At 35.5% G+C, this 27,657-nt stretch overlaps 1 protein-coding gene across 5 annotated transcripts in view; it reads left to right on the plus strand.

Moving 5' to 3' along the window:
• Positions 1 to 27,657, plus strand: part of SMAP1 (small ArfGAP 1) — a 215,969-nt gene that overhangs the window by 71,095 nt on the left and 117,217 nt on the right. For 4 of the 5 annotated variants that reach the window (XM_058734395.1, XM_058734391.1, XM_058734394.1 and 1 more), the window contains 3 exons: positions 5,179 to 5,264; positions 12,838 to 12,913; positions 25,314 to 25,394. In XM_058734395.1, the coding sequence (XP_058590378.1) occupies positions 5,179 to 5,264; positions 12,838 to 12,913; positions 25,314 to 25,394 (243 nt within the window). The remainder of the gene's footprint in view (positions 1 to 5,178; positions 5,265 to 12,837; positions 12,914 to 25,313; positions 25,395 to 27,657) is intronic. The other variant, XM_058734392.1, reaches the window with a different exon arrangement.

A 27,657-nucleotide genomic window follows, 5' to 3' on the forward strand; every position in this document is an offset into this window, starting at 1 on the left:
TTATGCCAATACTATGCTGTCTTGATGATGACAGCTTTGTAGTAGAGGCTAAAGTCTGGGATTGTGATGCCTCCTGCTTTGGTCTTCTTCTTCAAAATTACTTTGGCTATTCGGGGCCTTTTGTGGTTCCATATGAATTTTAGGATTGCTTGTTCTAGTTTCAAGAAGAATGCTGGTGCACTTTTGATTGGGATTGCATTGAATGTGTAGATAGCTTTGGGTAGTATTGACATTTTGACAATATTTATTCTTCCAATCCATGAGCAGGGAATGTCTTTCCATTTCTTTATATCTTCTTCAATTACCTGCATAAGCTTTCTATAGTTTTCAGCATACAGATCTTTTACATCTTTGGTTAGATTTATTCCTAGGTATTTTATGCTTCTTGGTGCAATTGTGAATGGGATCAGTTTCTTTATTTGTCTTTCTGTTGCTTCATTGTTAGTGTATAAGAATGCAACTGATTTCTGTACATTGATTTTGTATCCTGCAACTTTGCTGAATTCATGTATCAGTTCTAGCAGACTTTTGGTGGAGTCTATCGGATTTTCCATGTATAATATCATGTCATCTGCAAAAAGCGAAAGCTTGACTTCATCTTTGCCAATTTGGATGCCTTTGATTTCCTTTTGTTGTCTGATTGCTGATGCTAGAACTTCCAGCACTATATTAAACAACAGCGGTGAGAGTGGGCATCCCTGTCGTGTTCCTGATCTCAGGGAAAAAGCTCTCAGTTTTTCCCCACTGAGGATGATGTTAGCTGTGGGCTTTTCATAAATGGCTTTTATGATCTTTAAGTATGTTCCTTCTATCCCGCAGGAGCCCCTGAGATTCTTAAGTGGGATTTATTATACTATTTTCAGGTGAAACCTTCCTTTGCAATGATAATGGTAGTGATTTTGAATGAAGATTATTTAAGCAAAAAGTACAATATAAAATTCATCTTTCTAGAAACATACGGTGTATAAAATGAGGACATATTGAATTTCAAGTGAATAGTAAATAACGTTAATTTTTAAATATATACTACCTAAATGGCGTTTATCATAACTGTGAAAAACACATTTAACTTACTCTTCAATATATATATTTTTGAAAGTAATAATGCATATTGACTTTTTATTTAATATATTCTTATAATCATTTCTTTGTCAAGAATTTCAGTATATTTTCTGCCCCCTGGATATTTGACTTTTTAAAAAATCAGTTTTGAGGCAAAAAATAGTTTATTAAGTAAATACCTACTTAAAAATATTTTTAAGGCACCTGAGTGGCTCAGTTGTTAAGCATCTGACATCAGCTCAGGTCATGATCTCACAGTTCATGGGTTCGAGTCCCACATCAGGTGAGCAGAGCCCTGCTTCTGGTGAGCTTGAGCCCTGCTTTGGATAAAACGTGAGCCCCGGGTGAGCCTCACTTCTCTCTGTCTCTGTTTCTGTCTCTGTCCTCCCTTTCCCCTCTCTCTCTCTCTCTCCCCCCTTTCCTCTCTCTCTCTCTCCCTTCTCCCCCCCTCCTTCTCTCCCTCTCCTTCTCTCCCTCTCGATCCCTCTCTCTTTCCCTCCCTTCCTCCCTCCCTCTTTCTCTCTCCCTCTCTCTGCCCCTCGCTCACTTGCTCCCTCTCTCTCTCTCAAAAAACTTTTTTTAACCAAACTTGTAGAAAATTTGATTTAAATAATTAAGAGTCCTCTTCGTGCGAGAGAGAGAGAAGGAATGACAGAATTACATGCTTTCTGTAAAGCCAAAGAATTTTCAAATTTGGTAAATTTAAAAAATTTTAATGGTCTATTTGGCATCCTTACAAGTATTCCTCCTTTTGGAGAAGTGAAAGTAAGGTTTGGAAGTTTAAGTTTTTCAGGATGGTGTATAGTATTAGATCTCGCTTGATTGGAAACTTCATGATAGAAGTTAAGGTAGCTAGTTCATTAACCATAACTTAATTCTCATTGTAGTTAAATAATAAAATCTTATCATTATTATTATTATTTTTTTAAAGAAGTGTATGCCCTTTATCATCCCTCCTTTCCCCTTTTTTGCAACCAGTCCACTCATTTCAGCTCTGGGATACTGAATCATAAATTGCCAAAGAATAAGCAACTAAAATTTTGCTTTCTACCAGTACATTTTGCTAAAGCTTTTTGGTTGAGAGAACCCAAAAGAAAAGCAGTAATATTTTAATAACAGGAATGATGTTTTAATAATGGAGGCAATACCTAAAGTATTTTTCTATCTTGGGTGAAATTTCCTGGACACTTATTTCGATTAGCTGGTGCCTGGTGGCAAGGATTTTCAGCCTTGTAACTGATTCATTGTATTACTCAGTAGAGAAATCATATAGCCTCTTTGTGCCTCAGTTTCTTTATCTGTAAAATGAAAACTGAGCTCTAAAGCAAAGAGCTTGGTGTTTGTAAGTCTTGCAGGATGTAGTCCCCAGTTCCATTGGATATAACCTGAGATACCAAAACTACTACTGATGGCTGATGTTTCTATCAGGAGTTGAATACTCGTGGCGACTAATAATCTTGGGTCTGTTACTTAACATCTTGCCACTTCTGTTTCCTTTCCTGCCAAAGTAGGGTAATAATGTCTAAATCAGGGTTTTTTGAAATTTAAAATGGCGTATATATATACAATTTCTATAATATATATGCAATTTATAATAATATATAATTTATGTATAAAAATAAAGTATTGAGGCTAAAGCTTGTTATTGTAGTTGTTAGGCTATTTTCATTATTTTCTTCTGATTACTAGACACAGTTTGCTCTTTAGGACCAATAGAATAAATTTTCATAAGTACTGTATATGGCCCTTAAATGTAGTGTTTTGAAACTGAAGACAGCTAGTTTGTACCATATTCCTATCAACTCCCCCAATGCCAGCTCCTGTTGTTTTTTCCCCTTGCTTTAACCATCTCCAAATTGCTTATTAACCTTTTCATTTTCACTGATCCTTTTGTTGCTGACCTTCCTTTCTCACTACTCTGTTCTACTTTTTAGAAACCTAGAAACTATCTGAGCCACTAATATCTTCTTACAAAATGATCTTTCTACATCTGTAATGTCATTGAATCCTTGTTTCTTCTAATCCCAACTAACATATACACCGCATGCACCTGTACCCTTTCACACTTTTGGCAGTGGTCTTCTATAGAAATGGCTCATTATTTCACATTACTTGTCCCTTTCAGATTTTTATACCTTGTTTTTTCTCACCTGCATCCCTAAAACAACATTAAATAATTTGGTGTAATATACATATATGCCTTGTTCCTAATTACTTTTTATTTTGTCAAAATTTTAATAACCTACATTAAATAAAGAGAATATTTTATATAAAATGTGTACAATCATATTCATTGAAAGTAAGATATTTCTATAAAAAGCATCTCTATTTTATGGACTAATAAGAAAAAAACTATAATTTACAAGACACCATCAGTTTTAAGATGTATTTCATTTCATTAATGTTGAAATATGAAGAAAAATGTAACTTAGGATCACTGAGATACAACGTATATAGTAGATACTGTTTTTAATCTTACTAAATTTTTTGTTAGAATTTCCATGTATTCTTGTTTGCTTGATGGAAACTTTTAAATTTTCTTACTTTCATAGTTTCTGTGAGTTATTTTTGCTTTATTGCAGATATTGTGAAAAGTATGAGACAATTTTTCTTGCTTTAGTTCCTCCTAAATGTTTAATGCTTTTATGATTACATAACTTGGATCACCTTTACTTAATAAATTCCCACCATGACACAAAGATGAAACATCATTTGAATACTTGAGAGGACAAACATTTCTTCTTTCAAGAAGAGAGAGCTATACGAAAAGTTTCTAAGCTTTTCTCCCCACACAGAATTTACATGTTAGCTCTCCTCATATTCATGCTAGTATATGTCATGATGTAATAGAGCCTCTGACCTTGTACTGTCAGTTCACTTTACACAGTTTTCCCCCTTACCTTATATACCTTTGGTTTTATTTTGTCTTAGCTATATAGAAAAACCTCATTTCTTTTTCAGTTTTTCTATCCATTATATTTCCCAGCCCCCTATTAATTACTTCACTTTCTTATGATCTCTCTTATTATCTTGTTTACTCTGAGAGAGTATGTTGAGGTGGGTGGGATAGGTATCCAGAAATGAGTGTATATTAGTATTTTGCATACCTTACAACTCAGTTGGGATAAAAAAGTCGCTGTATTTTTTTATTTGAAGGAAGATGGTTCTGTGTCCACTTGAGGGCTACAACTCAAGGTCGATGTCTGGAAATCTGTTAGACCTCGGCTGTCTTCTTGGAGATGTGGAGTGTGTCTAGAAGATCAGAAGGAAAAAGAAGGGATTATACAAACTGATCTTTCTACCAATTAAAACATTTTAAGGAACCCAAGCTCTATGTAAATGATGTAAAATAGTAATAGAATAATATTTTGTTTGTAAATGTTTAGTTTCTAATGTAATAGAATGCCCAGGAAGTATTGTTTGGCTAATCCTTACTCACAGAAGATACTGAAACTTAGTTAAACTGGTTGAAGTGATTGTCAGATTATTTTATACCTCCTGAGTAGTTCTTATTTTGGGAGCTTGTAGATTTTAGGGGAGACTTTGGGCCATCACGTGCAGGTTTTTTGTAGGGAGGGGATCCATAGCTTTCAGCAGAATCTTAAAGAGGTTAACCCCAAGGGAATAAATCCTCTTTAGAGTTTTAGGTTAGCACTATTTCTTTTTTATCTGCTCTCCATTGTGATTCTGATTGTAAATCATGAAAACCCAGGAGTATTTGGAAACTTAAAAACAAAGAAAATTTGGTCTTGAGCTGTTACTGTTGGAAATGGCAGTGTTGTTCAAGTGGTGTATTTAAAACAATAATAAAACTGCCCATGAACTACCAGGAAATTACTTTTAGGAAGATGGTATTATTTTCACAGAAAAAGACATTAGAAAACTATGGGTCCACATAAGTTGAGTAAATGTGAGGAATTAAACATATACTTTGAACTTTAGTAACTTCATAGTTGTGATTTAAATTATTTTCCTTAGAAAATATATCTTGCAAATAATAAATGTTACCTGGTATTTGTTTGTATATATGTGTGTAGGTATGTATATGTATGTGTATATGGGAATTACTTTTTTTATATGAGTAATGAAAATACTTGATTTTTCTTTTTATTTTAGTGCATGCAAGATATGGGAAATACTAAAGCAAGACTACTCTATGAAGCCAATCTTCCAGAGAATTTTCGAAGACCACAGACAGATCAGTATCCTTTAAACTTTATTTATTGTAGGTTTGAAAAAAAATTAACTCATTTTTATACTTCATATTTTAACTGTATTTAGAAAGTTGTGAACTTACCATGATGTTATTTATTTATTTATTTATTTATTTATTTATTTATTTATTTATTTAAAATATTTTGTTATGTATTTTGAAAGAGAGAAAGAGTGTGCACGCATGAGTTGGGGAGAGGGCAGAGAGGGAGAGAATCCCAAGCAGGCTCTGTACTGTCAGATCTTGGAGATCAGAGAGACCATGTAGAATAATACTACTATAGCCTTGAAATGAGCAATGATGAAGTTATAAATTAGTGCATTAAGAATGGACAAGAAGGAATTGGGAAGAGTGCAAAGAAATTGGGAAAGCAGGAGCAATTGGATTAGATTAAAACTGGCTCTGTTTCTGAAGAAGATACTGGGATGACCCCAGATATTAAAGCTTGCCTGAGGTTCTATGGTGAAGTAAAACATATTCCCAGACAGAAAGTATTCAGTACCAGATGAAGGTTGAAGGGTCAGAAAGGAAAGGTAATAAGCCATGCTTCATGGCTTTGGACAGGTTGAGGTGTCTGCTGGACATATGCATGGAGATCCCCATTTAGTAGCTGGAAACATGGGTCTGGACCTTAGAAGAAAGCAGGAAATTCAGTGCAGATTATAGAGTAATTTAGCATGTAGGTAATACAAAAGTGTGGAGTGAAGTTGTGTTTACCCAGGGCAGTGGTCCTGTATTCTTTTTTGTGTGTTTTATTAAAAATCTTGGGAATGCTGTTTTCTTTCTCCTCTGAAAAATGGAGGCCTAGGGCAGAACCCTGGAATAGAGCATGGCAGAAGGAAATAGAATAGAGCAAAGAAGTAATGTCCTGGGTTTTTACCAGTTGCTTGCTAGTTGTATTTATTTCTCTTCTCTTTGGTTCTCACCCCACAGGCTGAGTTGATGCTCAAATGGAAGAATTTTCTTTCTGTGGAAGTTTGTGTGTGTGTTGGGGTCAGTTTGGTTTGAGTTGTTTTTTTTTTTGGACTTCTCTTGAAGATTACAGGGTAAATTCTTGAAGTTCTTGAAGTTTTTGGTAGTATCCTTTATTTGGTATCTTGTGGGTGAAAGTGGCTTCCAAGTTATTTAACATATCATCATGATTCTGTATTTTCAAAGAAGTCTTGAAGGTATTTCAGAAAGGACTGGATGTAGTTTTTTGGTATTCTCTTACATTGAACTGTTTTGTTTTTTTCTTTTAATTAATTAATTTATTTTGAGAGTGAGAGAGAGGAGGGTAGGGGCAGAAAGAGAGGAGAGAGATGTGCAGAACCCAGTGTGGGGCTCATTCTCACGAACTGTGAGATCGTGACCTGAACCAAAATCAAGAGTTGGATGCCAACTCCTGAGCCACCCAGGCACACCTCACATTGAAATGTTCTATCCACTGTTTCATATATGTTGGTAGCAATACTATTTCTTCTCAAATAATTACCATCAATTTTATGATGAACCTTATAGAAATAAAGGATTAATGAGGTAGTGAGTTATTAATTCTGTTATTATTTTTGCTGATATATTTTTAAATGTTTGGTACTTACCTAAAAATTTCAGGAGAGATAAGATTTTTACAGTGAATTGATTGGTGTTTGGTATCATTACATCCTCGACCTTTGACACACTGAAGATACAATGTTGTGAACAGCAGCTGATGTAGCTTTACTGCTTAAAAAAGGTTAGCGGTGTGCTAGGCACTAGCTTGGCATTTTATGTACATTATCTTTTTTCTAATTCTCAAAATAACTCAGTGAACTAGAGCATAGTATTTTCCCTTTTGAGGGCATGGAAAGGTAGGATGTTCAAAGAGTTATTAAGAAATTTCTCAAAGCTTCCAGACTTTTCCTCTTGTAGACGGGCACTTGAATATTTTTAAATGATGATAGTCTAAGTAAAATCAGTGTTGCCACTTTTGAGTCTTGATGGCCTTCAACAATAGATAGGCTTATGGTTTGGGACTCTTTGCAGCTAGATCATAAGATTTAGATATAGATTTTAGCTTCTAAGTAGCTGGTGTGATTCATTTCGGGCTTTTGGATTATGTATATTTTTGCTAACATGTGCTCAAGCATGCTTATATGATTTTTCAAACTAAATTTACTTCTTCTAAAGCATTTAAAAATTATGGTCATATTTATATGAGGTGTTGACTTACTGTTCACAAAAAGATAATCTAATGGTTGTCAGAAACTACTTAAAGAGGGATTTTGTCGAAACAGATTTGATGACACAAAGATGACCACTGCGAGTTTAAGATGACATGCCCTGGGCCATGAGACCAGTCCCTATATCCAATATAATACTGTGGCCTTAAAATTGTTTTTACCTTAAATATTATAGCAACATCACTTTATTCCCTTTTTTAAATTATGAAACATTGTGATTTTATTAGGGAAACTAGTAACAAAACTAGTCCCTGTTCTTTATTTCACGAATCATTCTAAATTTCATTGTTCTTAGAAAAGCCTAAAATTGCTGCATTTTTATTGATTTAAACATTGTTGCCTTACCCCTAGAGGCAAATGGAACCAAACTGAGTAAAACTCACATAATATGGGCCTTACTGAATTCTTAACAAGATTTGTCGCTTTTTAAAAGCTTTACAATTTACAAAGTTATGCAAAAGCTGCTGTGAAAGTACAATTTCTCATGTGGGATGTGGTTAATTATAGGCTGCATGTACCAGTGCATGACAAATGATAAAGCTTTACATTAAGCTTTTCATTATTAGGATATTTCATCTTATCTAAAAACTTTAATTACTTCAGTTCCATGAGGTCTATTGTGCACCAAAGCTAATCAGCAGTTCTTCTCCTTTGAGCATTTCAAGATTTTACTGCTGTCAGTGGGAATGTGTCTGGAATTGGAAGATTTTGTTCTTTGGAGTAAATATTAATTTAATTGTCTTTTAAAATGGTATCTTTAAGAAAAGGAAAACAATCTCAAATTACAAATAAATACATGTTAAAATACAAAGCAATGTTAAACTTCTGTGGGGCTTGTATAGTATCATTTGTTAGTTTCGAGGACAGGAACAATTAAGGGTGCTGTACTGAATGTTTTGTAACTATAGGCATGGGGAAGACTCTGGGGTATTTGTTTTTGTTTGTTTATTAAATCCGAAATCAACCACTTAAACTTGAATTGTTAATATTTTCCTTTCCCTGATTTCCTGAAAATATTGTTGTTCTATTTCTAATTTTTTTGGTTATATTATTGATCTGTCAGTATAACTAAATCCTTATGTCTCAAATGACACGTAGAGAATAGAAAATGAAGATGAGTATTGATTGTTCTCCAAATTCATTTGTCCTTTTACTGTTTCTCAGTTCATCTATTTAAACTTGATGACGTGCAAATCATCTTAGCCCTGAACGTGGTAGTTGTTGTTCATTTCTTCCCTCAACTGTGATAATAAGAGCTAAAAATTAAATAGCACTCACTATGTGTCATACATTGTGCTTAGTTCTCTATACACACTAGCTTGTTTAATTCTTATAATAATCCTGTGAGATGAGACTTTAGTGTTATCTCCAGCTTAAAGGTGAGGAAACTGAGATACAAAGTTATATAACAACAAAACCTAACTTCATTTATTGAATTCTTACTGTCTTTTAGGTACTGCAAAATGCTTTATATATATTATTCCCATAACTCTCAAAAACTTTGTGAGTTGAGTATTATTATGTGGTTTTTTTTTTTTTTTTTTTATTTTTTTTATTTTTTATTATACCTAGGTATGGGTTCAGCAGATTAGCTGACTTCAAGGTAACAGTAACAAGTGCCTACTGGTACCAGAAATGAGGGTGTATGTTGGAGACCATCTTCTTTGAACCTTAGTACTAGAGTCCACATATAAGGCAAAACTATTGTCAAAATGTCCACTGAAAATTCCTTAAGATGTCTATAATGATAATTTGTAGACACAGAGACTCTCTATAACTCCAACTTGTTTTGCCCTCGTGGGCAAAATTGGGATACAATTCAGGAATCAGTAACTGCAGGCTTATGAGCCAACCCCTCTTTCTGTAAGTAAAGTTTTATTATCATGCCCATTAATCTATGTATTTTCAAGGCTGCTTTGGAGCTACAAAGGCAGAGTTGAATAATTGCAGCATAGACCAACTATCCTTCAAAGCCTAAAATATTTACTGTCTGGCCCTCTAAGAAAAATTTTGCTGATCCTGGGAATAAATCATTGTTTCTTTAGGTGAATTAACAATGAAGAATTGGCATACATTTGGGACCTTGTACAAATATACATAAAGACCATATGATATGTTCTTGCTTTAAGGGGTACATAGGAATGGATAGCAACTGAGGACATAAAAATCGTGTTTCTTAAATCACGGTCCTTTCTCAGATGACTCCCAAGGAAGTTAAAAAATGCACTTTGTGGTGGGCTTTGATTGGTTTTTGAAAAGTAATATTTAAGGGGTGCCTGGGTGGCTCATTTGGTTGAGTATCCAACTTCAGGTCAGGTCATGATCTCGTGGTTTATGGGTTCGAGCCCTGCGTTGGGCTCTGTGCTGACAGCTCAGAGCCTGGAACCTGCTTCAGATTCCATGTCTCCATCTCTCTGCCCCTCCCCTGCTCATACTCTGTCTGTCTCTCTCTCAAAAATAAATAAATGTTAAAAAAAAGTAATATTTAATAACAGGAAGACCAAAATGAGTTCTTCTGCTCTAGTGATTACTTTAACTTAATTAATTTAATCTTAATATCCTTGGAAAACAACTCAACTTTCATCTCAGAATTTTAGGAATTGCTTACTTTTTAGATAATTTGTGATAAGGTTTCTTATAAGCAGAACCAGATTCACCTAAATTTGCATTATTTATATAAAATATATTAAATATAAATTAAGATTTCACTTATATCTGTTATTTCTGCAAATTCACAGCAACATGTATTTTCACTAGATGTTTGTATTGTTTTTCACTCCCAAAAATTGTAAACTTAAAATATTTGTCTTTTTCAAATTTAGTATTTATAAAACCATCATAGTTTTCAGTATTTTAGTTTTACTGTTGGTTAAACTATTTTATAAGCTCTGTTTCTAACCTTAATGAGTTTTCTCTCTAATAGTAATTTTTAAAATCATAAACAGTGATCTTTGTCACTGACATTTCATAGATAAGAGTACTAAATCTTTTCAAGCTTTAAGGTGTAGTATACTCTAAACAATATCTAAAATGAATGTTGTTTCTGTCTTTAAGAAGGAAAAATATTAGTATTATCCTCCTCTCTGATATTTAAATATAAACATTTTAATATAAGAATTTAGATTTCTAAAAATTTTCTGTAGTTAAAAGAATAGCTGTATATATATATTGTATTGTATGCTATATAATACATATTTAACTGTAAATATAATTGCTGCTAAAATATTTATACAAATTTATAAATATATATATGAATAATAAATATATTCCATATCATCTGAAATGAAAATGACCTCAGTCTAAGTGAAGTCTATTTTCTCTTTTTGTGGAGGTAAGTAGTTGTCTCTAACAGTGAAAATTGCTAAGTATATCCATGTTCATACACCTAATCCAAAGGGCCAGATTTTTGATTGTTTCATTTTTCCTGTTAGATAAACAGAAAAATGTAATATTGAACTTGTATTTACAGTCATGAGCTAACTTAACATTTAGCTGATTTACATGTGAAATAGTTGGAGTAAAATAACATTGCATTTTATGAAAATCTTGGCATATTGGCTGCTAAAATTTTCACATAGCTAAATAAGCAGCCCGATCACATCTTTTACTTAAAAGGGTCTCCCAGGCTACTTTGAAAATACCATCAGGGCACCTGGGTGACTCAGTCGGCTGAGCTTCCTCGGCTCAGGTCATGATCTCGCAGTTTGTGAGTTTGAGCCCCGCATCGGGCTCTGTGCTCTCAGCTCAGAGCCTGGAGCCTGTTTTGGATTCTGTGTCTCCCTCTCTCTCTGCCGCTCCCCTGCTCACGCTCTGTCTCTCCTTCTCTCTCAAAAATAAGTAAACATAAAAAAAGTTTAAAAGAAAATACCATCCAAATTTGACAGTCTCTAGATTTTAAAAGTATTTATTAGCATTAACTGAATGGTTCACAGATGAACTGGTGGTGATCAGGAACATTCTGAAAGGTAAATGCCAGATATTCCTGGTTTTGAATCACAGCTCTCTCTTGTACTATAAGAATCTCAGAGAACTTTTTAAACTTTCTATGCCACACTTGTAGTTGTGGAACGGCACCTACCTTATAGGTTGCGAAGAGGAGGAGCAGAGATAAAGATCACATAAAGTGCCCTTCACAAACTATCTTTAAAAATGGCTTTCAGTCATTCAGTTCACTTAATAAATTAAATGTTTAGATCTCCTGTCTTGCCTTCCCTGGCCCTCTTTGAGTGCTTTCATAATGCCTCAACTTTTTAATATCCACTATATATTGGTCTGTCATCTATTATCTGTTGCCTCAACTGTCAATTTAAAAGGCGTTTATTAACTTCAAATAAGGAGTTATTGACTGAAAATGTATTGTTTTACTGCTTCAGGTAACTTATCTTTTGAACAGAAGGATGTCTTACTGGGGATCTACAGAGAGATTGTATTTCAGTGTAATTCATTTCCTTTGTAATTCTGTGTATTTTATTTTATACAATTAAAAGCACTGTCCCAGAAAGAGTTCTCAGGCTTTGCCTGACGACCATAGGGGTTCATGGTACTAAAAAGGTTATGAATCTCTGTCTGATGGAAGAATTCCCATTTTAGTGAAATTCAATAAAGCAGTGATTGAGAGGTAAGAGAAGTCATCAATATCAGATAACTCAAAACTCTCAACTCCCACTAGAAGTGGATCACTCTGTCTATGTATAAGGCTAGTCCAGCCAACTTCAGAAAATTAAATAGTACTAACTTTGGTTGTAGTTTCTTGACTTCCCCATTCCTCAGCTTTGAAAGAAAAAAAAATGGCCCTCATTCTTCTAATATACAGGAAATCCTCTATAATGCAACTAGGAGAAGCCTGTGGGAAAGAACAGAAGTATTGAAATCACAGTTGTTTAGTTTTTCCCAGTTGATAATTATTCATCTGTGATGCAGAAATAATGTACACATGACTGGCTTATGGAAGGATTAAAGGAAACAAAGTAGGGACAATACATAGCACAGTGTCTGGTATGTTATGGGCACCACATGGCTATTAGTTTCCTTATACTGAGAGTTTAAAATGAACTTTAATTGAGTTTGGTTGAAGGTGGAGGTTTGGGGAGTGTGGTGGTATTGAGAAATGTAGTTACTTTTTTCCTTAGAATTGGGTTGGGTGGTTTTGTTGAATGGAGAAAACTTCCTGAAAGGGATAGACTTTGGTTGGCAGAAAGAAAAGTAGGTTACAGAGTTTAGTTGCAGAAACAGTGTGAGAGGAAGGCATGGACTGGGGAGGAGGAAAATTGAATTTAGTGTGTAAGCTTTGTGGAAAGGAATGAATAAGGGGATTGTACGTGCCACTGAACTCATGCTTTTCCTTAAGTTATCTGTTTTCAGAGCAGTGGAATTTTTCATCAGAGATAAATATGAAAAGAAGAAATACTACGATAAAAATGCAATAGCTATTACAAATGTAAGTAAAATCTTCATCTCTATTACCAATTGATGTTTGTTGAATGGATCTCAAACTTTTTAACATACAATGCAGCTTAATTTTTTTTATTGTAAAAATATACTTACATACTTTTAAAAATTTGAATATTGGAATTTTTTGTCACATGTTTATGAACTCTCACAAAGCAGAACTCTTGATTCAGAAAAGAACACATTCTAAGTGAAAGTCTAGTAACTGTTAAATGTCATTTATTAAGTTAATTTATGAAATTTTTAAAAAGATAAGATCACTAACTGAAAAAGAGGGGAGAGAAAATTATTTCACTCAATTCTGGAAATAAATGAAAAAGAAACAAGGCACTTTATCCTCCCTTTACGGCTTTAGTGGCTGTGTCCAGACATATGTATATTAAGACATGGCATTTTAATTGATTACTATCAAGTATTTTGATACCTAATAGTTGAGACCTTACTGTAATGACAAAGTATTGTATCATTGCTTCTTTTTAGTTTTTTTCTGATTAATTTTTCTCATTCCAGTTAATTACAGTTTAAGGCTAATTGTCTTTATTGTTATAGACATTTTTTGGCCTTTGTTTCCTAGATTAATAAGCAAGCTATAAAAGATTAATCTTGTGGTTAAGTCATCTATGTATCAAACAATTTGGAGACAATAATTTCATTTTGTATACAAACTGGGTTTTTCTTTTCAGTCCATACAGAGAAGCAATATACTAAAAAATTAATCAAATACTAACAAAATAAGGATATTTTGATCATGAAAAAGTCTTGTTAAAAATGTTTAAAATATCATTAATGTGTATTTTGAAACAAAGACACCCTTGTGTAAGAGTTTGGACTGCATTGAATACAGGAGAGGAAGTCTTTTGAAAGAATGGTAAAAAATTGACAGTATTGAGAATGATATTTATAATGTCCATAAAACAGTCTAATTGTAGCACTATGGGGGAAGGAAAATAGGCTAAGTTTAAAACACAAGTAATATACGTTCATATGAAATTTTAAGAAATCATTTTAGTTTATTTTATAAAACATGGCTTTACATTAAATACCCTTTAAAAAAAACTAAACATTTTTGTTCTTTTTTATTATATCTATATTGATAGTATTTTTTTATCATGACAACAGTTTGGAAAAGAGTTTTATGTAGTAGTGTATAGGAAAACAGTTTTATCTTTGGATGATAGCTGTTGCTGTGGAATTCTGCTCCCCCCACCATGTGATAATGGTATTATGTTCAGTTAAGAGGATTTCTTCATTCATTAATAGATATGTACTGGGATAAAATATTTAGGAATTGAGTGCCAGGATATCTATAATTCTTTTTTTTTTTAATATATATTTTTTAATGTTTATTTTTGAAAGAGAGAGACATCGTGAATGGGGAGGGGCAGAAAGAGAGAGAGGGGGAGACATAGAATCTGAAACAGGCTCCAGGCTCTGAGCTGTCAGCACAGAGCCTGACGCGGGGCTCGAATTCTGAACAGCAAGATCATAACCTGAGTTGAAGTTCGATGCTTAACCGAATGAGCCACCCAGGTGCCCCTCTGTAATTCTTTTTTAAAAGTTTGTTAAAATTTCCTGCACCTGAGAATACTATTGTATTAAAAAGGGGTCATACACAGTCCAAAGCTTGGCACTTCAGGTGTATGCTGTGTGTGCTCTTCTGTTGTGTTTTGGCTGCTCTTTCCCACTGGTCCCTCTGCAGAACTCCTTGCCTGCAGTGAGGGAGTGTTTGGACATTTAACTAAGTGTGCTTTGATTTGTTTGTTGAAGTAACCCTGGATAAAAAAAGGAGTGGGGAAGCCTGATCCCAAAAAATGAAAAAAGGAAAAGGGAACAACAAAAAAACCCAAATACATAGAGAATCAAAAAACTAAGTCTGATTCCAAATAAAGAGAAAGAAAAAATAGAAAAAAAAAAAAGCAGAAGAGAAAAAAAAGAATGCAAAAGCCTGATTCCAAAAGAGAGAGAGAGAGAGAAGGAAATGAAACAAAGTAAACAAATGAGGAACTATGAGCCTGATTTCAAACAAAAAAAGAAGGAGGAAAACAACAACAAAAAGAGTTGTCTGTGGGTGCTTGAGGTTGCTGGCTGTGCTGGACTGGAGAAGAGGCTGGCTGCATTGGCTACGAGTCATCTCGCCCTAATAAATAAGCAGTTGCCAGGCACAGAGGGGCGGGGTTTGGTGTAAGTGGGTCCTGCCTCCATTGGGGGCTGCTGTGTTGTTTTCTGAAGTCCCACTGTGTTGGTGTTGAGGGGAAAGTGATGCCACCCCAATCTCTCATGCTGAGACCAGGGGTTTCAACCCCCACTGTTCAGGCAGCCTTCACAGAATAGAGAGGGAAGTCAGCTTGCCCTGTGTCAAAACTCTTGTGCGGTTTTTTTCTTTGGCATGCGGCTGGGATTCAAATCCCAAAGTATTAAAGGACCCCCAGCATGGTGTGGATCTGTTCCCCTCTTCTGGAATAGAGCCTCTCTGCCCTGTTGATGAAAGGCCTTTGGCTGGCACCTACAGGGTCTTTTGTCTTGGGGAGGTTAATAAACTCTCTTCCGTAAGTAGTCCAGGAAGGGGACTATTCTCTCCCAGTGCATCCTGGAGATCGGAAATCACTACACTATGCTATTCACTCTGGGGCCAGCTCCCTCCTCCTCAGGAAGACAAACCACAGCTTCTCTCCAGAGAAAGTCATGGACTTGCAAAACGTCAGAGTTTCAGCTCCAAAGGCTATTTGCAAAAAAGAACTTGGATCCTATTTCTTGCTCTCCATCCAGTCCATGGTCCAGAGAGGTTTTCCTCTTCTGCTAACTCGAAGCCACACTATCTCCTATCTCAACCCCTGTCTCTTTCTCTCCCTTTTGTCTCTTCATAGAAAGTGTTCTCTCTCCTCTGTGGCACTGCTGTCTTTCTTTCCCGCAATTCACATCTACACACCTTATACCTGCCAAGCTGTCTCCCTCAAACTGTGGAGACCCTTCTGCCACTCTGCAGACCAATTTCCTGGATGTTCCAAGTAATTTGACCTCAATACAGCTGTGTTTGAGGGACAAGTAAAGCCCAGGATCTTCCTACTTCTCCACCATCTTAACTTCTCTCTCTCTTAACTCATTTTTTAAATGGTTCATTGAAACCTGGCAGCTGAGTGTATGTGTGCCTTTCTGTGGAGAGAGAGAACAAGCATGACATAATGTTAACATTTGATAAATATTGGCAAAGTTTATAGAGATATTCATTCCCTATTTTTTATATTTTTTGTAGGCTTCAGAATGAAAAATTTAAGGTGAAGGATTGTGTATTCTTGAGTTTATATTATTCATGTAGTGAAAATTTAGAAAAGTTTACAAAATTCACATTCAACCCAAGGGTTGAATCTACTCATTTATATGCAAAATGATAATTTTTTAAAAGTTTTTATTCTAGTAAGTTTAAAATATTCCTGTTTCACAGTAATCAATCTGTAAGTAACTAATCTTATATGTCACTAAGAATTACATTACATATTTATATCCATTGTCTTTAGTAATGGATTAAACATTCATTCAAATAGTTTCTTATCACTTGTGGCCACAGTCTTCTAGTATACTAAACCAAAAGAGCATGTACCTTTGCTTTTAGAGAGAGTTAATTTCATAGTGAGGATGAGATTAGGTTAAAAAAACAGAAGACAAAGTATAAGTATCTTATATCTAAGGTACTTGAGCATTAGTGCATTTAAGGAATATCTAAGGAAGGACAGTTTGAATACTAACTGTGCTAGTTATACTCTTATAAAGAGATGTCATGAGTGGCTATGAAGCTTGATATGACTGTTACCCTGATATTAACTGGCTCCAAATTGCTTTACCTTTACAGCTTTTGTGTCTGATTTTTATAGTTTTTTGGTCTTCTCTTGTTTTAGCTGGTATTTTTTAGTGTTGCTGTTACTATTTTCTTATTTTAAACAAGAGTAAGGGCCTGAAGATTGATGTTGGTTCTCTGTGTAAGGCAGTCATTTAATTTCTTAACCCTTTTTTAAAAAACAAAATTTATTTTTTAATTAAAAAAAATATTTTTTAAATATTCATTTTTTGAGATAGAGCAAGCTGGGGAGGGGCAGAGAGAGAAGGAGAGAGAAATCCCAAGGAGGCTCCTCCCTGCTAGCGCATAGCCAGATGTGGGGCTTGAACTCAGACTGTGAGATCATGACCTGAGCTGAAACAAAGAGTCGGATGTTTAACCAACTTAAGCCACCCAAGCACACCATTTCTTAACTCTTAAAAAAATAAACTGATACATTTCTTGACCTTCTGAAACATAAATATTTTAGAGCATTGTGGCAAAATACAGTACAATAAACTATAGGAAAACAGTGCCAAAGGGTTTTGTCATTTTTCTGTGATACTCCCCCCTCTGCCTGCCAGGCTATTTAATGAGTCTGTGAACTAAGCCCCATAGGAATCCATCATGTAGAGTATGAGAAGCTAAGATGGTACTTCCTTCATACCCAGAGATTTATTTGTAGTCGTAAAAACTGGCTTCAGCTAGCTGTTAATAAATATGGCATCTGGTCATATATACATGGTGCTTCTGAGAAAGCAGGAAGGGATGTATGTGCTGCTTTGTGGAGGGAGCTTATGGTATAGGGTATATGGTTTGAGTGCTGTGTGGTACCATAAGTGTGAATTAAGGAAGGAAGGTTAAAGGGAAAATGCAAAGTTTAGATAAGACAAAAACAAAGGAAAATATGTCCCAAGTAGAAATGTTTTGGTACTACAGTCAGTATTGTTTTGTAGCCTCAAAGAGAAAAAAATATATTTTATTTTACTTTATTTTATTTTGTACCTTTTTTTATTTAAAAAAATTTTTTAATGTTTATTTATTTTTGAGAGAGAGAGACAGACCGTGAGCAGGGGAGGAGCAGAGAGAGAGGGAGATGCAGAATTCGAAGCAGGCTCCAGGCTCTGAGCTGTCCGTACAGAGCCTGACACGGGACTCGAACTCACGAACTGTGAGATCATGACCTGAGCTGAAGTCAGATGCTTAACTGACTGAGCCACCCAGGTGCCCTATTTTTAAAGTAACTGCATGGTGCTGGGCACCAGTGTGTGTGGGCATAGCATAGCAACCCTCACTCATATCGACCCTCAGTACCTCCCTTCCTCACTCCTGAGATCTGTGCTAGCCTCTCATTTTGAAACTAGTTATAGAATTCAGAGATTGGCTATTGAAGTTCCCTTGGATTGCTTCTTCCTTTATTTGTTCATTTCATCATTCAACAAACAAGCATTGAATGTATACTATCTGCAAGGCACTGAGATTGAAATGGCAATCTTTGTTTAATGCTAGCTTACTCTCAAATATTATCCATATGTAATGTACCCGTACAATGAGCTATATTCTAAAGCACAAAGTAGTATCTGTTATAATAGAAGAATAAAACTGCTATGGGAACACAAAACTTAGGTAGCATTAGTTAATTTTCACTGGGAGAATTTTTAAAGGAGGTATGTTTGAAATTATCCTGCACAGAAAAGTAGGATTTCAGCAAAGAGAAAATGGGCTGAGTGTTAATAATGTAGAAAGGACATCTCAGGTTGAAGGGACATTTTATCTCATCTGTGCCAAAGTAAGATGAGGAAAGTGAGTTCAGGTATATTATTTGGTATTTGGGTTTGGTGAGTAGTCCATGAAACTGTCTTGTCTAGTGAGTGTAAAAGGGGACTATACAGCATGGGTAGATGACGAGAAAATAAATGTATGAGGAAATAACTCTTGAAAGGCAAATAGTGATTGTATGGAAGATTTGAGTGCCAGACTTCTGTTTTTGAGTAAGGCATGGTTATTAATTTTCTCTTGTTACTTAACAGATTTCTGGAAATTTAGTGACTTCAAACAGTACAGATTTGTTTTCATACAGTTTTCTGTTGGCTTAGAGTCTGGGCATGGGTTAGCTCAATTCTCAGCTCAGGATGTCACCAAGCTGAAATTAAAGAGTTGGCCAGGGGTGCGGTCTTATTTGAGGCTCATTGTCTTCCAAGCCCACGATTGTTGTCAGAATTCATTTCTTTGTGGTTGTATGACTAAGGTCCTATGTTCTTGCTGTCAGATGGGGACCACTCTCTGTTCCTGGGGGCCATCCTCTGATTCTTAACAGTTAACCCCATATTATGCATAGCAGCTTATTTCTTCAAGACCATTGAAGAATTTCTCTCACACTTCAAATCTCCTATTTTAGGAAAGGCCCTGCCCCCTTTTAGTGGCTCACCTGATCAGGCTAGGCACACCCAGAATAGTCTCCCCTTTGATTAATCCATCATTAACTATTGGGATCTTAATTACCTCTGCAAATTTCTAACCTTTGTTATGTAACATTCTAGTCAAAAGAGTCCATCATAATCACAGTCCTGCCCATACTTAAGGGAAGGGCATTATATAAGGTATGTATACCAGGGGGTAAGAGTTGGGGTGGCCATCCTAGAATTCTTACCACAGTGGTACACAATGAATCTGACCTCCATGCTTGTTACTTAATTGATTGAGTGATAGGGGAATTTGAAAAACTTTGAGTAAAGAAATCTGTTCTTTCTTCCTCTCCCCTTCTCCTCCCTAACCAGTAGTGAATCACAACTGGAAGCACAGTGATTGAGTTGCTAGAAGATCTAGCAGGTCTTGAGTAGATGGGGCTGAACTCTGCCATATTAATTGCTCTTTTTCATCAGCTTTTCTCTCTCCCTCCCTGCCTTCTCCCTCACTCTCTTCCCCTCCCTTTTCCACCCTCCCTCTCACTCCCCCACATATATTTTTATATTCACATTATTTATTTGCCATCATAATGATCAGAAACAAAAAGGAAGTCTAGTAGAGCAGTAAAATGTGTAGATAACTGTAGCTATTTAATACTGACTGCTTGACTTCCTTGGTTTTGTCTTGGAGAATAGTTAATAATCTTTGGAAGTTGGTGACTTTAAGATGAGCACTTGCTTGGGGCGCCTGGGTGGTGCAGTCGGTTAAGCGTCCGACTTCAGCCAGGTCATGATCTCGCGGTCCGTGAGTTCGAGCCCCGCGTCAGGCTCTGGGCTGATGGCTCGGAGCCTGGAGCCTGTTTCCGATTCTGTGTCTCCCTCTCTCTCTGCCCCTCCCCGTTCATGCTCTGTCTCTCTCTGTCCCAAAAATAAATAAAAAACGTTGAAAAAAAAATTAAAAAAAAAAAAAAAAAGATGAGCACTTGCTTGTTCTCGTTTCAGTTTATCTTACATATTGCTCGCCTCCTTTTCCACTTCTCATCTCTCAGAAGCAACCTCTTGAACTCCATTTGAATTTGAATTTGTAGCACACAAAGATTTTAATACTCCTGTCTGAATTTCACATGAAATTACTTTTGTAATTAATTGCCATATAATTGAATATTATATAAGAGTTTAAAAACAAAAGTTCACTTGTTTTGTTATGTATGTGTATGTATTTAAAGACTAATAGTTAATACAACAGAAGTAAAATTAAATTCATTATTTCAACTTAGAAATTATTATAGAAGTAATGTTTCTCTATTACTATAAAAGTGAGTTAGCACTAGTAATTTTTTAAGCTCTGTTTGTAATTGATGATTATATAGTTATTTAAGATACATGAGTAATTTCAAGGCTGTGAGTTGCAATGAATTTTAGATGTTTTCTATTAGGGATGAGGAACTTAGGTGAATAATTAGGTAGTGAATTGGGATTAGTATAAAATAACAGTTTCAAGTTGGCTTTCTTTGTTAATTCTTTTCATTATAATTTTAGTTTCCTCATCTGTGGAATAGAAACGATCATGGTCTCTGTATTTCATAGTACTGTAAGAGTTAAATAAGATAAGGCATGCTGCATTTTTAAAAGGATACCTGGCACACATATTTAGGGTGCTTAATAAATATAACTTATTGTAATGATTATATTGGAGGAAGGTGATAGGAGGTTGGAAGTGACAAATGACTTGAAGCAGGTAGATAATTAAGAAATTTGAATGCTCAAACTTAACTATAAGACTTTAGATCACTGGCACAACTTTGGCTTAGAGTTCTTTGATTAATCCCTCCATGCTTTAGTCCACCCTTTAATTATGGTCTGCCAGTGACTTGATGTGGCAATTAAAGGACTTGTATTTTGAAAGTTTTCCAAAATCGACATTTCTTTGTTACTTATGCAAAGATTTTCAAGTTAGTATATTAAAATTTAGGCTGCTTCTACATATTTGGTGACTATCATTACTTAGTTAAGTTTTATCAAAATCTCTTAAGTGGCCTATTGATGAGTTTAATTGATGGTGTCTTTTGTATGATTTATTTATTGGTGCAATAAGTGTATTTTCAAGTTTTGTGTCAATTATATGAACATTGGGAATCATACTTTTAAGATGATTTCTGGACTCCTGAAACACCTGAGCTTTGCAGTATATTGAGAGCTCATGAGATAGCCATTTGAGAATTGTTATGATAAAATCTCCACTTGGAAAATATATCCAAGAGTTTCCAAAATGAGTTTGAAGCAGTGTATTGCTAGTGATTAAGCCATAGGGCATTTCCCAGTGGTCTTACGCTTTTCAGTATTTTGGAACACTGGATTTTATTTTATTTTGTTGAAAGAGGTGGTAAGTGGAAAAAAATGGATCAAGAAAATAATGTGATCTTTTCTTGAAAAGATAAACATTTTGCCTTATGGCCTTCAAATATCATATTGGCATTTTTATAATACTTCATACCTTTCCAAATGTATTTGCTCACCTTATTCTGACAGGTGGGAGTTGGAAACCTGTTTTGCCTGATCAGTTTTTCTTTTCTAGGAGGTGAGTTTATGCAGTTGTATTGCTTTAGGAGTTTCTTCACATACAGTTTACTTTGGTGGTGGCCTAGAAAGAACCTCTGGGCTTAAGAATAATTAAAAGAAAGACTCTAACTCATTTATTCCTGAAGGATATTTTTACTAGGTTCCCACGGTGTATTCTCTCATGGATGGAGGGATTGAACAGGAGAAGGGTAAGGAATAGAGGGACATTCAGTCATAGCAACTGAATTTACTGACACTGCCAATTTCCAGCGAAATTTTCTAAGGTCCAAGTCTTGTTCATTCTCTCTGTAAAAATACCACAATCCAGTGAAATGGTGCTAATGTGTAGTTAAAAAATATATTCTGAATTTGACAGTAAATGTAGATAACTTAATATGAGATTTCAGAATAGTATGTTAGCAAGCAGCAAACTTACAAAGGACAACAATAACTGCTGAGATCGAGCTTCTTTTTGGTTCATCCTCTGAGATGCTCCCTTTCTCTTTTTTTGGTTTCCTTTAACATTCAGAAATATTTATATAATGTAATGTGTAGGAACTATATAAAGCTTCTAATTAAGGATATTGAGTGATCCGATTTGCATTTGAGAATGTCATAGTTTGGAGAAGAGTAAGACTTGGGACAAGGAGGCCAGTTAGGACTAATCTAGGTGACAGATGATGGTACTTTCCTATTAGGGTGCTTAGTGATGATGGCAAGAAGTAGTTTTAAGAGATTTAGAACACTCGAGAATATCTAGTTTTCTTTGCCTCTGTATTTTCCCCCCCTGCCACTCCCCCCCCCTTTTTTTTCTCCCTCATCTATCTCTATGTTCTTTGGTGTCTCTTACTTCTGATTGTCAATATTTGACCTCTGTTTCCTCATTCCTTGCTCATATAATGTATCTTAACCCTGCTCATTGAAGAGAAAAGAAAAGAAAAAAAAAAGGAGAGAGAGAGAGAGAGAGCCAAACCATAAGAGACCCTTAAAAACTGAGAATAAACTGAGGATTGATGGGGGGGTGGGAAGGAGGGGAAGATGGGTGATTGGGCATCGAGGAGGGCACCTGTTGGGATGAGCACTGGGTGTTGTATGGAAACCAATTTGACAATAAATTTCATTAAAAAAAATTAAAAAAAGTGAACTTTATTGAAGATAAAATTTATGTGTAGTAAAAGATAATTTAAGATAGAGTTCATTGACTTTTGAAATATATATACCTTTGTGTAACCACCATAATAGAGGGCATATGTAATCTTTCCTTTCTAAAAGGTTCCTTACTGCCTCTTATTTCCCACCCCTGGCCCAGGTAACCATTGATCTACTTTTTTTCACTTTACATTATATTTGTCTTTGCTGGAGTTTCATATGAATGGTATCATATGTATGTACTCTTTGGTGTGTGATGTCTTTCTTTTGGTATATTTCTGAAATTCATCCCTGTTTTTGTGAGTACTATTAGACCATTCTTTTTTTATTGGCAAATAATAATTCATTTTATGGGTATACCACAGTTTGTTTATTTGTTTACCTGTTAATTTGTCCATTGATTTTTCAAGTGTCTTTCCTACTGAAAAACTCTCTCTGTTTCTTTCTAGCTGAAACATAGTATTAAAGCTTTTTTAGGAGGGAGCATTAAAATGCTTTCTTAAGTTACTGCTATTTATTTTAATGTTTTATTTTTGAGAGAGAGATTGAGAGAGAGAGAGAGTGCAAGTGGGGTAGGGGCAGAGAGAGAAGGAGACACAGAATCTGAAGCAGGCTCCAGGCTCCAAGCTGTCAGCAGAGAGCTCAATGCAGGGCTCAAGTTCAGGAACTGTGAAATTGTGACCTAAGCAGAAGTCGAGCACTTAGCCGACTGAGCTACCCAGGTGCCCCTAATTACTGTTATTTATTAAATAGTTTTATATTCCTACTTCTGAGTTTTAAAAGTGGCCAAATCAGTCAGAAGAAGAACAAACACTTTTATAATGAATTACCTTGAATTAGTAACCCTTGACATGCTAAATATATACCTATTTCTCTTTTATATTTTTGTATTTAGCTATTACAGGATTTTGGGGGCAAAGAGGTCTTTATGGTACAGGCTATCATCTTAAGTGCATTTGTGTGCTTTTTTATCTGTTATTTTCTACATAAAGTGGCAATTAAAGATCTCTAGCAAGTAAATGTCCAATAGGATAAAGTAGCTTTGAAGCCAGGGTTTAAGGTGCCTTTTATCTTTTAAAATCTTTTCTTCTGTGTGTAATTTCCATTAGTAGTTACTAAATGGTTGGTTTGCACAATTACAACAGAGCCAACAAGCAGTGTTCAAGGAAAAAAACCCCTAAAGTTTATGGTCTTGGGTTGTGATTCAAGAATTACAACCGTAACTAACTTAATAACAAGCAAATTGAATGAGGACTTATCTCCCAATGTTATTTTGACATTATGTAATAACCTTTCTGTAATAGCACCTTTTATTTTAAACAGTTCCTTAGAGGCACTGTTGATATGATAGGGCAATATATACAGATGTCAGTTTTATGGCTCCAGAGATCTACTATGCATTTGGTAAACATATTTCAGTTATATTTTGGCAGTAAAGAGAGCAGGAAGATAATGCTTCCATTAAAGTGATCAACTATGCATGTAGAAATTGGGTAGGAAGATGTGTAAAAAGGCTTTCAGATGAAATGCATTTTCATATATAAATTGCCTCTGCTGCATATATAACTGTCTCATAATGCTTTAGGGTAATTCAGCAAATACAGCACTGGAAATGGTGTTTGTACATACTGATCTTAAAGAAGGAAGTGTATAAATTGCTTTATGATAAGTCCTGCCGCTGCTTAGCTGTTATATTGCATTAACCCACTCTTTTATCCCACACTTTTTTCTTTTCTTAAACAGCTGATTAAAACTAATTAACTTACTATTTCAGCACTGTTTTATTTTCCATTCTTAAAACAGTTATTACAAGTAAAAGAAGTTCATTTGTGTTCTTCTGCTACGTGAAACAATGTGTCTTCATCTTCAGAGCATTAGTATTTCAAAAGTAATGTTGAGTAAAAGTTTACTATCTGAGAAGCTTAATTATTTTTCAGATACTTATGGTATGATCATACCTGAGTACATATTAAATTTTGTATCATAGTGAACTCTGTTTTAAATCACACATTAGGGGCGCCTGGGTGGCGCAGTCGGTTAAGCGGCCGACTTCAGCCAGGTCACGATCTCGCGGTCCGTGAGTTCGAGCTCCGCGTCAGGCTCTGGGCCGATGGCTCGGAGCCTGGAGCCTGTTTCCGATTCTGTGTCTCCCTCTCTCTCTGCCCCTCCCCCGTTCATGCTCTGTCTCTCTCTGTCCCAAAAATAAATTAAAAATGTTGAAAAAAAAAATGAAAAAAAAAATAAATCACACATTATTCTGTAATAAATACTTACATTTTTAGAAACTTCACATGGGAATTTAAAAAAAGCAAAAATATTCTCTTCTTGATGCATTATTTCTCTTGGTTAACATACTTCTAAGTGCTTTTATATCTCAGAAATAGGTGGGTTTTGTTTTTTCCTGTGCCTGTCAGTTCTATTACCTTCTTTTCATTTTGTTCTTCTGACTTTTCATCTGCATTCCACAGATTTCCTCCTCTGATGCTCCTCTTCAGCCTTTGGTGTCCTCTCCTTCTCTACAATCTGCTGTTGAGAAAAACAAATTGGAGGTATGGTAGTGTTCTAGCCAGCTGCATTATGTAGTGTTCAGTGGTAAATAAGCTTTCCTTTGCTTTGTGTCATAATTTGGGAGTGGTGTAATAGTTGTTTATATTTTGAGTGGTCTCAAGTATTAAATATATTAAATATAACAATTTCTAGAATATTTTCCTATGCCACCAGTAGGATTAAAGAAGTTTGATCCGTTTCATTTCAGAATGACAGATTTATTGGTACTATAGATATAGCTCAACATTTAAGAAGCAATTTTTTTTTTGTTGTTTGCATTACTACTTTATACTTGTAGGATTTTTTTTATAGTTGCTGTTGAATTCTTTGATCTATTAAAAAAGTCTTTCATTGAAGATGTTTTCTTTAGAAGATTCTATTTTAAGCATTTGAAGAAAGTGTCAAGTTTCTTTTTCTAAGCAATAGTAGCCATCATTCAAATACAGTAATGTAGATAATAGAGAGTTATGACTATGGAATCATCAGTGATAATCGTTGGAATGTGTTTGTGGTAGGCATGGTTAGAGTGAATGGTAATGATTCCTAATGAGGAAAACATAACTTTACAGAAGTTTCTTATGCAGTATCATTTTTGTGCTGTGATTGACATTCACTCACTATGCTCTTTAATACAGGAGGCATACTTTTGAAATATCTTTAATTCTTAATAAACATTAGCTATAAGAATTAGGATGCATTCTAAGTAGAGAAAGCATCTTGTGAAAAAAACCCTGTGGGCAGAGTGGGTTGTTTAGAGATTTGTAAGTAGATGGCGTAGCTAGAACATGCATAGGATAGGGAGAGAAGTGAGAGAGCAGCTCACTTCTGAGCCTTCTGAATGATTTTGGTCTTCACTCTGAAGGCCCTGATACTACAATGATGAACTTTAAGGGTGGAAAAGGTAACAGGATCTGATTTTCTTGTCTTCACATTGTTCCTCATATCTGTGGAGAATAAATTATGTGTTGATGGGTGTGGAAAAAGCTTGAGAACTTGCTTTTAATCCATGAATAAAATGATGGGAGCATGTGCTAAAATGGAGGGAAAGAGAATAAAAAGGCGAGTGTAGTTTTAAGAGATCTTGAGAAGATGGAATCCATGGGATTTAGTAATGAATAGATTGTGACGGTACTTTGGGAAGCCTTGATGGCTTCCAGTTTCTGGCTTGAGTATCTCAGTACATGATGGTTCTATCCGGGGAGAAAGGGATACAAGCTGAGGGTGAGGAACAGGTTTGTGGAGAACAGAGGCAAGGGGATGAATTAAAAGTTGGATATGACTGTGGGACATCCAGGTATCTAGTAGGTAGTTGAATACATAGGTCTATAGCCCAGAGGAAAGATTTAGGCTGGGGGAAGTGGGAATAGATAGAGAGGGATTGACAGGAGGATTAAGATTATAAAGCAGCCCAGGGAGAGTGTGTTGAGTGATAAGAGGAGAGTTCTGAGAATAGAAAGCTGGGTACACTTGAACTTAAGAGTTAGCAAAGGGAATTCACAAGGAGTCTGTAGGGGACAGTTTTAGAGCATGAAGTACATGGTTGGAGTGTTGTAGGTACTTACTAGGTCAGCACACAGACCCAGGAAAGAAGCACTCTAGGAGTATGGATGTTACCATGAGAAAGTGGAAGAATGTCAGAGGCAAATTTTGCCTTTTCAAAATTTGCTCTGAAACTATGCTTTCATGTAAGAAAAAGAGTGGAAATCCTGAATATACCTTTGTACTGTGGTTCCTACCTGCAAGTCTTAGAAAGCAGAAAGGTGTTTCAAGATGGTGGCATAGGAAGACCTGGAACTCCCCTTTTCCCATGACACAACAAATCTACAACTACACATAGAACAATTTTCTCCAAAAAAGACACTAAAACTAGCTGAACAGCTCCTTCACAACAAAGGACAAAAAGGCCGCATTGAAATAGGTGAGGCAGAGACATGGAGCCACCCCTGGTGCTGTGATCCACAGGTGAAAGGGATCTCACAAATATGAAGAACATCCCTGAGGAGTGAGGAGTGAGTCCTATATCAGACACCCCAACCCTTAGGACCTGCACTGGGGAGATGAGTCCGCAAAACATCTGGCTTTGGAAACCAACAGGTCTTATGTCCAGGATACCCAGAAAACTGTAGGAAAGTATGACTCTACTCTTAAAGGGCATATGAACAGTGACTCACTTGTCCTAGAACCCAGTGCAAAAGGAGCAAGTTGAAAAAGAAGCTCCTAGACCATATGTGAAAGAGATTTATTGCTTAATTTTAAAGTGTCTGT

Source organism: Neofelis nebulosa, chromosome 6 (genome assembly GCF_028018385.1).
Source record: "Neofelis nebulosa isolate mNeoNeb1 chromosome 6, mNeoNeb1.pri, whole genome shotgun sequence".
Lineage (NCBI taxonomy): Eukaryota > Metazoa > Chordata > Mammalia > Carnivora > Felidae > Neofelis > Neofelis nebulosa.